Source organism: Mus caroli, chromosome 6 (assembly GCF_900094665.2).
Source record: "Mus caroli chromosome 6, CAROLI_EIJ_v1.1, whole genome shotgun sequence".
Classification (NCBI taxonomy): Eukaryota; Metazoa; Chordata; class Mammalia; order Rodentia; family Muridae; genus Mus; species Mus caroli.
Genome location: NC_034575.1, coordinates 140,524,052 through 140,539,839, shown reverse-complemented (window position 1 = coordinate 140,539,839; position 15,788 = coordinate 140,524,052). Strand labels below are relative to the sequence as shown.

Sequence of the window (15,788 nt, the reverse complement as noted above, 5' to 3'; positions counted from 1 at the left end):
GTTATTGTGGAGTGTCATATATACATGCATATCTATATCAAAAGCAGGTGTGTGTGTGTGTGTGTGTGTGTGTGTGTGTGTGTGTGTGTGTAGCTGGCTTCTAATCTGCTATGTGTCTGCTTCTTGCTTTGAACTCCCTGCATCTTTCCCCCAAAATGATGGCATTTCAGAAGAACACCAACCACAGTCTGCCTTCAATAGATATTGTTTTAAGCAAGTTTTGATATTTTAAGAGTTAATTATATCTGTTGTTTGTGAAAGCGATGAAACAAATAAACAAATAAAAAGTACTGTTGATGCTGAAACTTGAAATCAAACTCAAATTTTGGGGTGTTCAGGCAAGTGCCATTGGTCCATTAGTCTGGAGCAGCAGGCAAATTCCCCGGGTCACTGAAAGATTCTGCCCTGTGCCTGCCCATCCAAGTGAGACAAGCGTGCCTGGTGGCGGCTTGTTTTGCCTAGAATGAACCATTCAGTTCTCAGTCCTGCTGGGGGAGAAGCTGGGGGAACGGATGGCACTTTTAAACCTATTTTTTGGTGGATAAAGCAAAGGCTGCCCGCAAAGCTGGTACTTTCCATGTTTTCATATCTGATAAGCCTCCTCTTTAGGGTCTGGGAGTCGGTTTTTGCAAGTTCCGCTTTCTGGTGGAGTCTTGGGGGATCCACATACGGCCTGAGTTTGGCACATCTTCACTGCGCTCACCCATAGGAGCAGCTCCGGAGGAGTGGGGAGTGGTGACGGAGGGTCTGGGGGAGGGTGGTCCTGGATGGGAATGGCCGGAGTGATGGAGGGTCCCAGGTAGGGAGATCCGGGTGAGGGGGGTCGGGGTGAAGAGGGTCCTGGATGGGGAGGGTCCCCCGCCTCAGGCGATGCGTCTGGGGCGCCTGCAGTTTCCTGCCTGGGCGCGGCAGTGTCCGCCCCAGGCCACAGCGCAGCGCAGCGGAGGAGAAACGCGATAGGAGGCAGCAGCTGGCCTCCCACCACCCTAAAAATAATCCACTCGCCGGCTGCTGACCCGAGAGGAAAATTTGTCGTCCCATGGAGTGCGTGAGCTCCTCGGCTTGCTACAGAGAGATCCCCAACTACTCTGAGGAGTCACTGGCTGTAAGCTGTTGATTTTGATCTAGTATTCTGTCAGTAAAGGCATTCGCTTATTTCTAGGATTCAGGGGACTTGCTGGCGAGAAGGTGGGATCAGGTTTCCAAAGTCTGACTTACACAATCCTGCCGGCTGGAGCCGAAACCGACTGGAAACGGGGAAAGGTGTCACTGATATTTATAGAGAGAGTGAGACTTTGTTAGCCATTCCCCTTTACAATTCACGCAAAGCTTTCTCTCTACTAAATTTGTTACTCTTTGCTCTTTAGGAGTTCTGTGTACTAGTTTGAAATTTACATCTTCAGACGGTGGGCAGGCTGTTGGTAGCTCAAGTGCACCAGTAGGGGGACTAAGCCCTGGAGCCAAAGCCAAGGTACTTTTAAAATTTATTTATTTATTGTTTGCTTGTTTGCTCCGCGTTGGTTGCAGTGTCTAAAAACAATCTTATCTGCGCAGGGGTCCCCAGCATTGCCTTTCTTGTGTCACAGAACGTCATAGCCCCTGGAGGGTAAACGCAAGGACTAAGACTCAATAATGGATCAAGTCCATGGTCATTTTTTTTGCTAGGAAATTTCCTACTTGGATCTGTATAGAACCAGCCAGACAGCTAGTTAGACAGCCAGACACATCTACGTATTTTGTGAGGTCTCCACTGAGCAAGTTCAGTGAAACGATTGCAGCATTTGCTTTGGCGGATGGTGGGCATCCTGGGCGCATCGTGAGTGGTCGCTGCCTTAGGTGCCTTTCAGAGGTGTGCTTCTCATTCAGGATGCTTTTGCCTAAGCGCTCTGTAGCTCAGGGGTGAGTTGTTCCACATGCAAGAAGGAAAGCTATCCCGTGCATGTTTGCTTTAGATGTGTCCAGAGCCCGACCTTGGCTGGCACTGTCAATGGACTCACAACTGACAGCGGCTGCAGGGTGAGCAGGGAGGTGGCTGCTTCTCACTCAGAGTCTAAGTGGCTAGCAAAAGTAACTGGCAATTAGTTCCTGATATGTTTTAATATCTTATCTTTGGAATTAAATCAGTTAACCTTTGTTCTTCTGTAGAAGTATCAAAAGAGTTGATAGATGTTCAAAACTAGAGTTTTGAACTGATACCATGTTTTATGCATACCAGGGGCTGGGGAACTTCTCACAGTGCAGGGCCAGGAAACAAGAGAACTCCTCTTCCCTTTGTGTTCTGTCCTGCAGGCTACCCCATAGCCAACGTCTCACTTTTGATCTGTTTTAAAGTTGGTGCCTTCCAATTCCCCAGCCCAACGACTCTTGTAAGCACTTGACTGCCTTTCAGAGGCATTATGCTCGTTGGGAGAAGATGTTCTGCTTTTCCCTATGGTCCCTTTCCTCCTTGTTGCTGTCACTTCTGTGCACAAACTGAGCCTAAACAGATACAGGGGGAGGGGGGCACCAGCAATGGATGGCAGGTGACAGTCTGGCCCTCAAGAGCATCAGTGTATGGCCTTCCTCAAGTGCTTACAACAGCCTGAGCTCTGGAAGGGAACCACAGACGCTGTTTGGAAATTTAAGGATTTATTAGAAGGCTGGGGTATAGTTTGGTTTGTAGGGTGAATGCCTGACATCATGAGGATCTGGATTCAAATCCTAGAACAAGATGCACAGATGTTTACACACACACACACACACACACACACACACACACACACACACACACACGCACATGCACACCATCTTGATTCAATATCTTTGATGGACACAACATCTAATATAGTATCTGCAGTAAACTTCCTCTTTCCCTACTTTTGGCTGTTGATGTAGCTGGCTATTAGAACCTTCTTCCTGCACAGTGGCTTTAGAGAAAGGGATATGAAGGTCAAGAGGGGTGAGTAGAAGAGATGTCAAAAGGAAACATGGACATCTGTATAGGGAGCAGAGAGGGTGGAAAGCAGGGTAGGACTCAGAGGTCATAGCAGAGGGAACAAAATCTAGATGTTTTTGTGGAATGGCATCATAGAGCTGGGGACAGGACATATCATTCAGTGACAGAGTATTGGCCCAGCATGTTTGATGCCTTGGGTTTGGTCTCCTGTGCTGCACTGCACTGTGCAGACAGACAAACAAACAAATAAGCAAGTAAATGACTTAACGTTTCATTTTGTCATTTTCACTAAATGAGGGACTAGTCTTAAAAGCCTCATTGCTAGCTATTATTTTTTTATTGGTTTTCCATCTTTATCAAAAAATATTTACTAATGTACATATATGAACATATAGCTTCCATTTTGTCATTATTTTAAAAAATTTCAATTCTTTCTCCCATATGAGTTTTATGAAGTGGTAATGATTTACCAAATCTATAGTCAAATCTTTTAAAACTATTTGTTTTAAAAATATAATTTTATAATAAAAGACCTCAACTAGAGAGCCTATAAGTGACTTAATAAAAAATGGGTTTATCAGATATAATCTGTGTAAGAGACTATATACAAACATTTGGGCTATAGCCATACAAGCTTTCCAACTAGTTACTTATATTATATTCAAGCAATGATTTCTACAACATTTGAGGGGAATTTGATTTTTCCAACAATTTATCTACTATTCTCTATGTCCTATTATTTGTCTTGTTTTTAGGGAAAATATAATGTCCATGACTAAGTTAATTATCAATGAAAAGAAAAATAAGAAAGGTACTATTTGTTGATGTGATATTAACTTTTAATTAACCCAGAATCCAACATAAATATGGAAAAGAAAGTCTGGTGAGGTTAAACTCTTAAACTGCTATTTGTTTTAATAGGAATAGCTAAGATCAGTTATCTTGGGAGGTGAGTGGGCAGGGACAGAGTGGAAAGCACAGATTATAAACCTGACCTGTGAGTGTGGATCCCAAGTTGTCTACTGATTGATAGATGAATGAGTTTACTGAAGCTTAATGCAGCGTACTGTAAGATACCCCAAACATCACTGTCATGATGTGCTTGCTCTGAGGACTTCTGATATCATTGGGAACGAAGCAGACTCCACACAAAGGCTTTTAGATGGATGAAAGACAAGTTGGGATCCTAGAGTCTTTCTTTGATGGAGCAGAGCTTTGAGGCTCTACTGTCTTTTCAGCATACCCAAGAGAAAGATCTACTAAAGAACAAAGCCAGAGTGGATCTGTGCTCTCTCACTGGGACACTGGTTTCCAACTCAGCAGCTAGCTAACTTCTGCAGAATTTAGGAATATTTCTAGTGGTGTTTTCATAACAGCCAGAAGGTTCAAATGTGCATCAACTGATGAAAAGATGTGTAAATGTGGTAAAGCCTGTACCATAGAAAAGTCTTTACCTTGGTGCTTAGATAATGCAAAGAAAGTACATTGTACATTAAGTCTGGTGAGAGGGCTCAGGAAGTAGAGCCGGTGGCTGTTAAACCTGATGACCTGAGTTTGAACATGTAACCCAGATGGGGGAAGGAAAGAACTGACTCCTGTAAGCTGACCTCTGGCCTCCATATGTCCACTGTAGCACACACACACACACACACACACACACACACACACACACAGTAAAGAAGAGAAAATATATTTTTTCTTCCCTAAGGAAAGAGGGAGGAGAAGACTATGGGAGGTAGATTAAAGGATACTGAGTTTCTTTGCAGATGATAAACCTTTCTAAAATTAGCTTGCTGACAGCCCAGCTACTCTGTGTCTATAATGAAGCCATTGAATTGCACAGGGCCCAAGATGTCTGCCTGAGACCTGAGGAGTCTTCCTTAACTTGTCAGGAGCTGAATTCAATGTGTCTTAACTGCTTGACATCATTATTCTTCAGAGAGAAGCAGTTACTGATCATAGTCCCTCGTGCCTCTCTCTTACTATTCCTTGCAATGGAAGAGAGATGTTTCAGTCATTTTGGTTCAGATGGCATGACTAGGGAATCTTTTTGGGTGTGTGAATGAGCGTGGGAAAAAATACATTTCCCTATTGTATCATTTTAACGTTTCATTTAAACAGTTTTGTTCCTGTTCTTCTTTTCCTTGCACACATGACCATTTTTCTTCTTTGACAGATACTTGCTTCTCTGAGGTAGTACTTTGCACAAGTGGTTTTTTGTTTTGTTTTGTTTTGTTTGTTTTTTGTTTTTTTAAATCATGGAAAAAGTTTTACTAGAATGTTATGGAAAACCTGAAGTTACTTGACATGCTTTTTGTTTCCCCAGCCACAAAAGTAAGGGGAATTAAATTTAAGCTATGAACCCCTTAACTAAAGCCACCATTTTAGGAAAGTTTAATACTAAGATGGTCATTTCTCTATTTTAGGTTAATCAAGTAAGAAGAAATGAGCCTTTCTTTTTGTGGGAACAACATCTCCTCCTACAACATCTATTATGGTGTTCTCCAAAACCCATGCTTTGTGGACGCACTCAACCTGGTCCCACATGTCTTCCTGCTGTTTATCACCTTTCCAATACTGTTCATTGGTGAGTCATGACGTGTCCTGTGCACAGTGCTTCATGTTTCTGTCTCTCTGGTGGCTGAGGTTCTGCTGTGCGAAAGCTGCCATTTCTGGTGAAATCACCCCCAAAAGCTGATGTGTAGGTTTGTGGGGACAGGGTAATGCTGTTTTGTGTATTTTGATTGTATGTACTTGCTGTAGAATATCCCACAGGCTAGTCGGTGATGGTAAATACCATCCATGCGGCATTTGGGGAGAGTTTGCTTTATGCTATGAGACAGGATGGAAACAGGGTGAGACAGCACCTACCCTCAGTGCAGACCACAGGAGCAGATGAGCTGTCACAACTCCATCATCTCAGTCCATTTGCAAAAGCAGAAGCAGATCGCCCTGAGCATTCACCTGCAGAGTGACAACCCATCTGGGCCTCGAAAGAAGGAGAGAGGTGGACTGTACCTCAGGTGGAAAGAATTCTCATGAAAACCATTTGGAAAGTTAGCTAGATGCGTAGTCAATACCTGTAATTCCAGCACCTAAGCAGAAGGCTGAGGCAGGGGGATTGCCATGAGTTCTAGACCAGTATGGGCTCCATAGTGTTTCTGACTCAGGAGAGCTTGCAAATACACATCATATAAGCATTTACACACACACACAAACCAATTGTTTAGGGCAATTAGACACGATTTGTGAAACTTCCCTCAAACAACCCAAATAGATTGTTTTACTAACTTCTTGTTTTTATTTTTCTGGAGGCAAGTTTCTGTTATATAACTCAGATATGTGGGAGCTTGCTATGCAGCCCACTATGTCCTGGATCCTGCAGTCCTCTTGCCTACTCTCCTAAGAATTGTGGGGGTTACAGGCATCACAACCACACCTGGAAAAAATAAACCTGTTAACCTGTTAAACATTAAACAACGTTTTCATGTATAAAGTGACTATGGTTGATGTCAGATTAAGTACCTTAACAAAAGCAAGAGAGATGGGACTTACTTGGCTAACCATTTCAGGTTAGAATTCATCACTGTGGGCCATCCCTAGATAGGTGAGCCTGTGCTGTATGTGAAAAGAAGCCGAGCAAGCCAGGGAACCAAGCCAGTAAGTGACATTCCCCCAAGGTCTCTGCTTCAACCTTCTACCCTGAGTTCCAGCCTCGGGTTCCCTTGATGAAGGCCTTCAAAGTGTAAGGTGTACTGAATGCTTTCCTTCCTGAGTGGCTTTTGGTTATAGTGATTATTGTAGCAACAGAGAACCAAACCTACATAGGTATCACATGTTAACATCCCAATAGTGATCAAAGAATTTCTGTTATAAGGTGTACAAGGAGGCCAGGATCACTCTTGGTACACTGCTATTTATGTTAAATGAATGTATGGAGACTGAATATTATAGGACCAGAGAGTAGAAATGCCACTCAGTTTTTAATGTAGTGGTAATTATAACAGGTATAGAGTTAATGATTCATATCGTGACAGACCCTTAACCTCTAATGTCCCCCCCCCATTTAATGTCATCACAGAGGCTAGCCACCAGGATGTTCAAATAGGAGGACTAGAGTGGACGCTGGTGACGGGAGATGATGGAATGTTTATTTATGGCATTGGCTTCTTATCTAGATCAGTGTCAAAGAAGTGCCACATACTAGGGAAATGATGACATTACAGGAGACACACAGAGCTTTGCTGTTAGAGGTGAAAGAAAGCATAAAGCACAGAATGTGTTAGTAAAGCTGACTTTCTGGTTGTGAATTACATCTGGAAGCACTAAGGCTCGAGTTGGTTTTCTTTCCTGGGGCGCTGCTGGGGTTCCCTTATCCAAACAGAGCTGCTCTCTGGCAGTATTTGTAATACAAATCCATCTTAGTTTTTGAAGCACATTGTATATTTCTTAGTCAAACCTGAAAAAGAAAGAAGAGCATAAAAAACAGAGGTGGGATTCCCTTGCACTATACCATAAATGAAGTGATGGTACCCTGTCACCTACAGTTTGGGGAAGAAAACCTTAAAATTTGACCAAGAAGTAATTACTGTTTTTTCTTCTGTTGTGAACTTAGGATGAGCTGGTAGTGTCCCCAATCCTTCTCAAGGCTTGTCTGAGTAACTAAACATTGTTATTTTAATTTTACTTTAAATTGTGTGTGTGTGTGCATGTATACCCATATATATGTGATGCCCATAGTAGCCAGAAGATCTGGATGGAGCTAGAGTTACAGGCAGTAGTGAGCTGCCTGTCGGGAGTGCTGGGAACTAAACTCTGGTAGTCTACAATATCAGTGTGCAGTCCTAACTGCCGAGCCATCTCGGCAGGCCAGTGTCAGCTTTCTTTGAGAAAAGCATGGTATGCTTGTTGAACAGTCCTGGCCCAGCCAGAGGGGATCATTCTCTCATAGGATGTGTGCATATTAGTCAGGTCTAGGGAGGCAGCTCAGTGCCCCAGCCCTTACTGTGCAAGCCAGAGGACCTGTGTCTGAATCCCCAGAACCCATTTAAAGGAAGATGCACACATCTATAATCTCAGCACTCCTAAGGTGAGATGAGAGGGAGATAGGAAAATCCCCAGGAACTCACAGGTCAGCAGTGACCAACAAGAACCCTTATCTTTTCTTGCACAAGGTAGAAAGTGAGGGTTTCTATATGTGCATCACAGTACACATGTGCTCACACATACATGTGAACACATACATGAACACACAGGTACACCCAGATATGCATGTGATTCAGAATTGACTCAAATATGTCCCACTTTGTACCACCAAATATGTCTTTTTTTGTTAGCCCCCCTGCAGGTCTCATATTTTAAAATATTATAGATGCTAATTTCCTTTCGATATTGTCATTATTCATTTGTCTTGTCTGCTGAGTCAAGAGGTGGAAGAACATCAGTTAAAATCATGGTGGAGCATCATTTCTGAATGATATCACATGAGTTAATGTGTGTAAGTCCATGGTGCTGTGGATCTAATGTAAATAGCCATTAGTTTCCATCAGTGTGAAGCACTGGAGTTCAGGAAATTCCCCAAAGCTTGCAACATGCAGCAATGTAAATTATACCTGTGGTTATACTGACCATTATGTTAATCACATTCTTGTACCCTTTGTCTCTCAGGATGGGGGAGCCAAAGCTCAAAAGTGCAAATTCATCATAACACGTGGCTTCATTTTCCCGGACACAACCTGAGATGGATTCTGACATTTGCGCTCCTGTTTGTGCATGTTTGTGAGATAGCAGAAGGCATCGTTTCAGACTCGTAAGTGACTCAACTCATCTAGCATCTTACCGTGTGGCAGCAGGCACATAGACAGATGCCAAGAGCACATTGTCAGGCTTGATTGCAGGGGAGGGATCAGATTGTGACCTATTAGCAGCAATAACTGTCAATTCACCATACAGGATAACCATGGGGGTTTGCTTTTGTTTTGTGCAAGTATGTATGACATATGTGTGTTCATGTGTGGGGCTGGGGTGTGTGTGTAGAGTCCAGAGGAAAACCTCTAGGTTTGGTCCTCACTTTCTGCTTTGTTGGTGTGTGAGTCCCGTGCCATTGTTTCTGTCAGGCCAGCTAGTCCCTGAGCTGCCCCCGATTCGCATCGCTCCTTATGAGCACTGGGACAGTGGGGATGAGGTATGTGCCACCCTGCCTGGCTATTTACACAGGTTCTGAGACGTTGGACTGGGTCCTCATGCCTGCACATCAAACCCTTTACCTGGGTAACATTCTCCCTGGTCCCTCTGGGCTTCACCTTCACTGTTGTCTTGCTACATAATTTCTCTGGCAGATAAATTCAGTTCTCTGTGACTTGTGCTCAGTCACGTGCTTTCATGCTTCTTTGTGCTCTTGTCCAGAAAGTTCTGTCCTTTGACACATTTGAATGAGTACTTTATCTTTAAAAATAGGTATATAGGACCTATATTGATACTAAATATCTTTATATATATATATGTCTGTCTTGATGTTAACTGAATATAGCCCTATAAGCTATGTGCTTATGTTTTAAAATAGTCATTAGTTCTCAGATGTTCTCCTTCATTTTGTAGAGAAACAGACATAGAGAAGAAGGCATGAAGGGAGCCTGAGACCCCTCAAGACAAAGAGGCACAAGGAAAGGATGAGAGAAATTTAGTGTCAGAATTCTCACAAGTCATATTTCTAGTAGAACTTTGTCCTTCTTACAAAAGAAGTTTATATTAGGAAATTAAATACAATGAGTTTTTCCTTATAAATGCAAATATAGTCTATTTCCATCTCACATAATAAGAGAATAAACTCAAGCAATAGGAAAATATTGATCATGTGCTTGGGTCATGGTATGCCTCTTATTAAAACATTGATGTGCAGCCATGAATGGAGGCACCATGCCTTTAATCCCAGTGCTGGGGAAACAGAGGTAGGCAGATCTTTGTCAGGAGCAAGCTTGATCTACATCGCGAGGCCCAGGACAGCTGCATCTTTTTCTGTGTCACACTTCCTCAAATATGTCCTTTCCCTTATTCTTTAATCATTCACTTAATTTGATCACTAAATTACTTCAGCAGGTCTGCCCTGTTGCACCATTTGCACATCAATGTGTCTACACATGTAGAATGGTGGGTATATGTCACTTTTGTAAGCACTTGAAGATGTTGCTTCCTTGTGTTTAATTCATGCTTTTGTTAGGATAGACGTTTCCAGCACAATTACGTCACACAGGTATGATGTGTGTGCTCACATGTTCTCTAAGCAGCTATTATTGCAGTTTGGCTTTGAACACAGCAGAGTGAGTTCTCATGTGGAGATTACAAACCGAATGGAGAACTCTCTAGAACCATTTGCGTCAGGCACCAACACTGTTTTGCTCTCTCTAGGTATCGGACGTCCAGGCATCTCCACCTTTTCATGCCGGCTGTGATGGGATTTGTCGCCACGACAACATCCATCGTCTATTATCATAACATTGAAACATCAAATTTCCCTAAATTACTTTTAGGTAAATATTCTCACAGGTTTTCTCACCACCCTCCCCCAAAGAACCATTTAGTTTCTTTCCCACATAATAAATAAATACACACTGAAGAAGGCTGAGAGTGAGAAGCACGGGGAAAGGTCTCGTTTTCTCTCAGTGAAAGTGGAGGTGGAAATACATTAAGGTGCCCTAAGTCGTGACAATTGCATGATCCCTCCAATAAATCCCTCTGTGGTGTGTTGTTCTGGGGAGAAGGATGGGATGTGCTGTTCTTAGGGACACCAGGAATTGCTTTCTAACAGTGAGAGCTCTTGCATGTACTGGCCCCATGAGCATGCCATTCTATAGAGCTCCATGTCTCTCCCTTTGCCTTGGAGTCTTGAGACACCTTCCAAAGGGCTCTCCCATCCTCTGTTGGCGCCATAGGCTGCCACTGCTTTGGAGCTGCTGGTGAGACTTCAGAAGACTCCTTGCAGCAGAAACATTGTAGCCCAAGGAAAAGTCCACAGTCACAGTCCAGAGGAACAGCTCTTCAAAGCTCGGCCCCTCCTGCCTGCAACAGGGCTAAGGTTCTCTAGTTAGCCTTTCCAGTTCCTTTGACCTCTAATTAACTTTGACTTTCTAATTGGCAACAAAAAAGGAAAAATTCAAACTGTATAATTAAGTTGCAGACTAAAACTGGAAAGAAAATGTACAGTTAATCAATATATCTAATGGCTTAAAGTCAAAACTGAAGCACAATTGTTATATAGGTCTGAGAGAGGGCGTTACTTTATTACTAAAATGAAGAATGATAGCATTAAAAATGCTTTCACTTGTTTCAAGCAAAATACTTCATTTCGGAAAGAAATGCTCATTTTAAAATCATGAACTTGTAATTTTGTTTCAATTACAAATTTATGGTGAAGTTTCCCAAACCTGCAGAAAATTGAAAGAATTATACAAATATTCATTTACCCACTATCTAGAAAATATCAATTTAGGTTTTACTCTGTTTCAGACAAGTCTTTACTTTTCTATTCTTTATCCATATATATATATATATATATATATACACATATATATATGTGTGTGTGTGTATAATGTATAGTTTTTCTATATATAACTAACTAACTACATATAAGACTAATATTTTGTATATATGATATATACATATTCTAACTAGAGTTAGATCTTTGTCTACAGTTCTCGTGATTTAAAAGTTGCATACTCTGTTTTAGACAAAACTTTATTTTTCTATTCTTTATCCGTAGATATATACATATATTTTCTATTCTTTATTCACACACACACACACACACACACACACACACACACATACACACATTCTCTAACTAGAGTTGGGTCTTTGTCTATAGTTCTTGTGAACTAAAACGTGCATACCTGAGACCAAGAGGCCTTGAGTTGTCCAATGTGAGCACCATCATTCCGGCACAGCAAAGCCCTCATCCATGTATGCGTTCTCCGTCCCTCTTAGACTACTCTTACTTTCCCTCCATCTGCACAGAGAGAATACCTATCCTGGTTGGTTTCCTCCACCACACGGAGACGGGCTTGTTCTTCAGTGTCCCATAGATGGAGTCAGTCTAGCCTCTTTAAGTTAGGCTGCTTTCTCTCAGCTGATTCTGTGAGGCTCATTAGGAGTTCACTTGGATTGGGTTTTATTCTTGAAATCAACTGTTGTGTAATATTCCTCTGTACAAACATGTCACCTTTACCCTGTGTTATTGATGCACACCTAAACTGTGTCTAGAGTTGGGCTATCATGAAAGCAGATAGGCTGTTGTGAAGAGTTTTGTGAATGCAGGAGTATTCTATTGCTTTAGGGTAAAAACCTCAGGAGAGATTACTGGGCCAGAGGACAGGCGGAGGTATATGTATGCACCATGCTCCAACAGATGTTGGCCCAAATCACGTTATATTTTCATAACAGTTTGTTCTGTGTGGACACAACCTTGGTGAGCTTGGTCCACCTAAGGTAGCTGTACTGGTTGGTGTCCACCAGTGACTCCCCATGGCTTGAATGGCATCTTCCTGTTGCCTGCTGGTGCAGAGTGTCGTTTGATTAATTCATTGGCTGGTATCTTTGTAAGGTGTCAAGTTGTCATCCTCAATATCTTTTTAAAGTGGCTGTTGATAGGCTTTGTTCTATTTTTAACCAGTTGAATTTTATCTTTCGGTCGTGGATGTATTCTCTGAGATCTGAATTTGGAGCATCCAAACTCCTTTCTGTAACTGAGTCTCTTGTTAAGCAGAAAAATTTAATTCTGATGTGTTGTGGCTTATCTAACATTTTTGTATTGGTACTGCTACTTGTGTTTTATCTGGAAGGCTATTGTTTAAATTTTTGTATGATCTATTTAAAATCAGTTTTGTAAAAGATGCCCTTAGAGCAAAAGGTTTGTTTTGTTTCAGACACACAGCCATCAGTTCCAAGCAATCCCCTTTGATCTAAGTTTTCAGATGGAATGTCCTATGTAGTTGCCCCTGGTTATCCTCCTCACAGATGTAGACTACAGAGACAGGGCTGCCTCCATTCCCAACACAGGGTGTTTATTCTCCCTCTTTGTCTAATCTGGCCAGAGAATTACCAGTCTGCTGCAATCCTGTGGAAGAGTCAGTTTTGTCCGTGTTCCCTCCCGAGTGTGCTCCTTTTGCTGGTTGTTCATTGTGGGTGGCATCCTTGCCCACTCTCCATTGGCTGCCTTTCTGTTTCTGATTCTGTTCTTTGTCCTCCTTTCTCTACCCTTTAAGGTAAAAACACTGATATGAACCTTCCCAGAACTAAACATGTAAAATTACAATATTTATTCTTAGTTTAGTTTTTTTTCTTAATTTTTCCATAAGGTAATAGATTTTTGTTATGAATTATAGTTGGGACTTATGGTAATAGAATTTTCATTATAATTCAGTTGGGGTATTCTCTAGTGTGCATAGGAACTCACCTTTCACATGGACTAGACATACTTGGTTTAATTTCTAAGCACCCGGGGACATCTAGGAGACAGAATAGAGAATCTCAAAGGTGACTGTACTGTGTCTGTGCTCAGTATCCTTAGTCCGCCATAGTCTCCTGAGCTCAAGGAGGATCCAACAAAGAATGGCAAGGACAGAAGTTCAAAGTCAGCCTGTCCTGGGCTGACCTCCAGCCGCTGTCATCACGCAGCTTGCTGTTTGGTGAGAGAATCCAGATGACCCGTGCTTGGACTCAGAGCATGTGGAAACTGAGAGACGAGGAGTGTAGGAACAGTTTTAAAATACCTGTGATTGGAGTGGAAGTCCTCAATATTTCTAGCTTATTTTCATACTTTCACGGATCAGATGATCAAAGTGCTGACACGCTCCAAAGCAATTTATAGATTTAATGAAACCCCTGTCAAAACCCCAAGGCCATTCTCCTCACATCTGACTAAATAAAAGATATCAAATAACTGAATAAGTATTGAGGGAAAAAAGCAAGGCAGGGGCATCACATGACTTCAGAAGATGTCACCAAGCTCTAGTAAATCAAAATGGCACGCCATTGGTTTCAAAAGAGTCAGGCCATTGAAAGAGGATATCAAGTTCAGAAACGATGTTGTTCTCTAACAGCCACATGATTCTGCACAAAGGCACAGAAACGCACTGGGAACAAGGCAGTCTCTTCAATAACAGGGGCTGAGGGAAACTGGATATCCACATGCAAAAGACTGAACCTTGACCCCCATGTCTCATCCTATGTCATACTTTCAATTCAAAACCCATGATGCACACTTCAACACACATGTTGTTTCCTATTGAAGACATTGTCCGCAAATGAAATACTTAAAAAGTGTTTGTGTTTAAGTATTAGTGAACCTTGACCATCCCCCCCCCCTTCTCTTTCTGCAGCTTTATTCCTGTACTGGGTAATGGCCTTTATTACAAAGACGATAAAGTTGGTCAAATACTGGCAGTTGGGGTGGGGAGTGTCAGACCTGCGCTTCTGCATCACAGGAGTGATGGTCATCTTGAATGGGCTGCTGATGGCTGTGGAGATCAATGTCATCCGGGTCAGAGTGAGTACCAATTGCATTTGTGTGATGACTGCCAGTGAAGACCTCAGCATTAAAGATTACAGCCATTCAGGAATTAAATAGTGTTTAACCAGAGGGGAGCGGGGGGGGTGGGGAGGATATGCGATCTATGTGTGTAAACATAAAATTAAAATACCCACTGAATTTCAGGACCTTAGTCTTAGTTATTTTCCATTGCTCTGATAGAACACTGTGACCAAGGCAACTGAGAGAAGGAAGGGTTCATTTGGGTTAATGACTGTTTCAGAGGGTTAGAGTCGATGGCCATCATGGTAGGGGCACGGTGGCAGGCAGGCAGGCAGGCAGGCAGGCATGGCTCTGGAGCAGTAGCTGAGAGCTCACATCTTGATACACAAGCATACAGCATATAGTGATAGAGATAGATAGAGATAGATAGATGGATAAATAAAGATAGAGAGGGAAGGAGAGAGAGAGACTGAGAGAGACAGAGACATAGAGAGAGACAGACACAGAGATACACAGAGAGAGACACAGAGACAGAGACTAGAAATGGACATGGTATTTTGAAATCTCAAAGTCTACCCTCAGTGGCGCACCACCTCCAACAAAGCTGTGTCTCCTAATCCTTCTGAAGTGGTTTCACCGCTTTGGGACCAAATACTCAACTTTATTAGCGTGTGTGTGTGTGTGTGTGTGTGTGTGTGTGAGTGCTTGTGTGTGAGTGTGTGTGTATGTGCTTGTGTGTGAGTGTGTATATGTGTGCGTGGGTGTTTGAGTGCTTGTGTGTGAGTGTGTGTGGCTTGTGTGTGTGTGCTTGTGTGTGAGTGTGTGTATGTGTGAGTGCTTGTGTGTGAGTGTGTGTGTGTGGCTTGTGTGTGTGTGTGCTTGTGTGTGAGTGTGTGTATGTGTGTGTGTGCTTCTGTGTGAGTGCTTGTGTGTGAGTGTGTGAGTGTGTGTGTGTGAGTGCTTGTGTGTGAGTGTGTGTGTGTGAGTGCTTGTGTGTGAGTGTGTGTGTGAGTGCTTATGTGTGAGTGTGTGTGTGAGTGCTTGTGTGTGTGTGTGTGTGAGTGCTTATGTGTGAGTGTGCGTGTGTGAGTGCTTGTGTGTGAGTGTGTGTATGTGTGTGAGGGTGTATGTGCTTGTGTGTGTGTGTGCTTGTGTGAGTGTGTGTATGTGTGTGTGCTCATTCCCACTTATACCACCCACTCACTTCTCAGTGTCCGTGTGAAATGAAACTATATTTAAACTCTCACAGATAGTGATTGATCTCCTCATCCACAGATTTCTCCATCCATGATTTGGCAAAGGCAAATCTGGGTTCATCAAAACATGAAT

At 42.5% G+C, this 15,788-nt stretch overlaps 1 protein-coding gene across 6 annotated transcripts in view; it reads left to right on the top strand.

Moving 5' to 3' along the window:
* Positions 1–511: 511 nt before the first annotated feature.
* Positions 512–15,788, top strand: part of Abcc9 (ATP binding cassette subfamily C member 9) — a 110,404-nt gene continuing 95,127 nt past the window's right edge. For 2 of the 6 annotated variants that reach the window (XM_021164328.2, XM_029478467.1), the window contains exons 1-6: positions 913–1,105; positions 1,368–1,471; positions 5,362–5,522; positions 8,603–8,744; positions 10,340–10,461; positions 14,308–14,474. In XM_021164328.2, coding sequence (XP_021019987.1) covers positions 5,381–5,522; positions 8,603–8,744; positions 10,340–10,461; positions 14,308–14,474 — 573 coding nt within the window. In that variant the 5' untranslated portion in view covers positions 913–1,105; positions 1,368–1,471; positions 5,362–5,380. Of the gene's footprint in view, positions 569–909; positions 1,106–1,178; positions 1,264–1,367; positions 1,472–5,361; positions 5,523–8,602; positions 8,745–10,339; positions 10,462–14,307; positions 14,475–15,788 lie in introns of those variants that run through there. The other 4 variants (XM_029478465.1, XM_029478463.1, XM_029478466.1 and 1 more) reach the window with 4 other exon arrangements.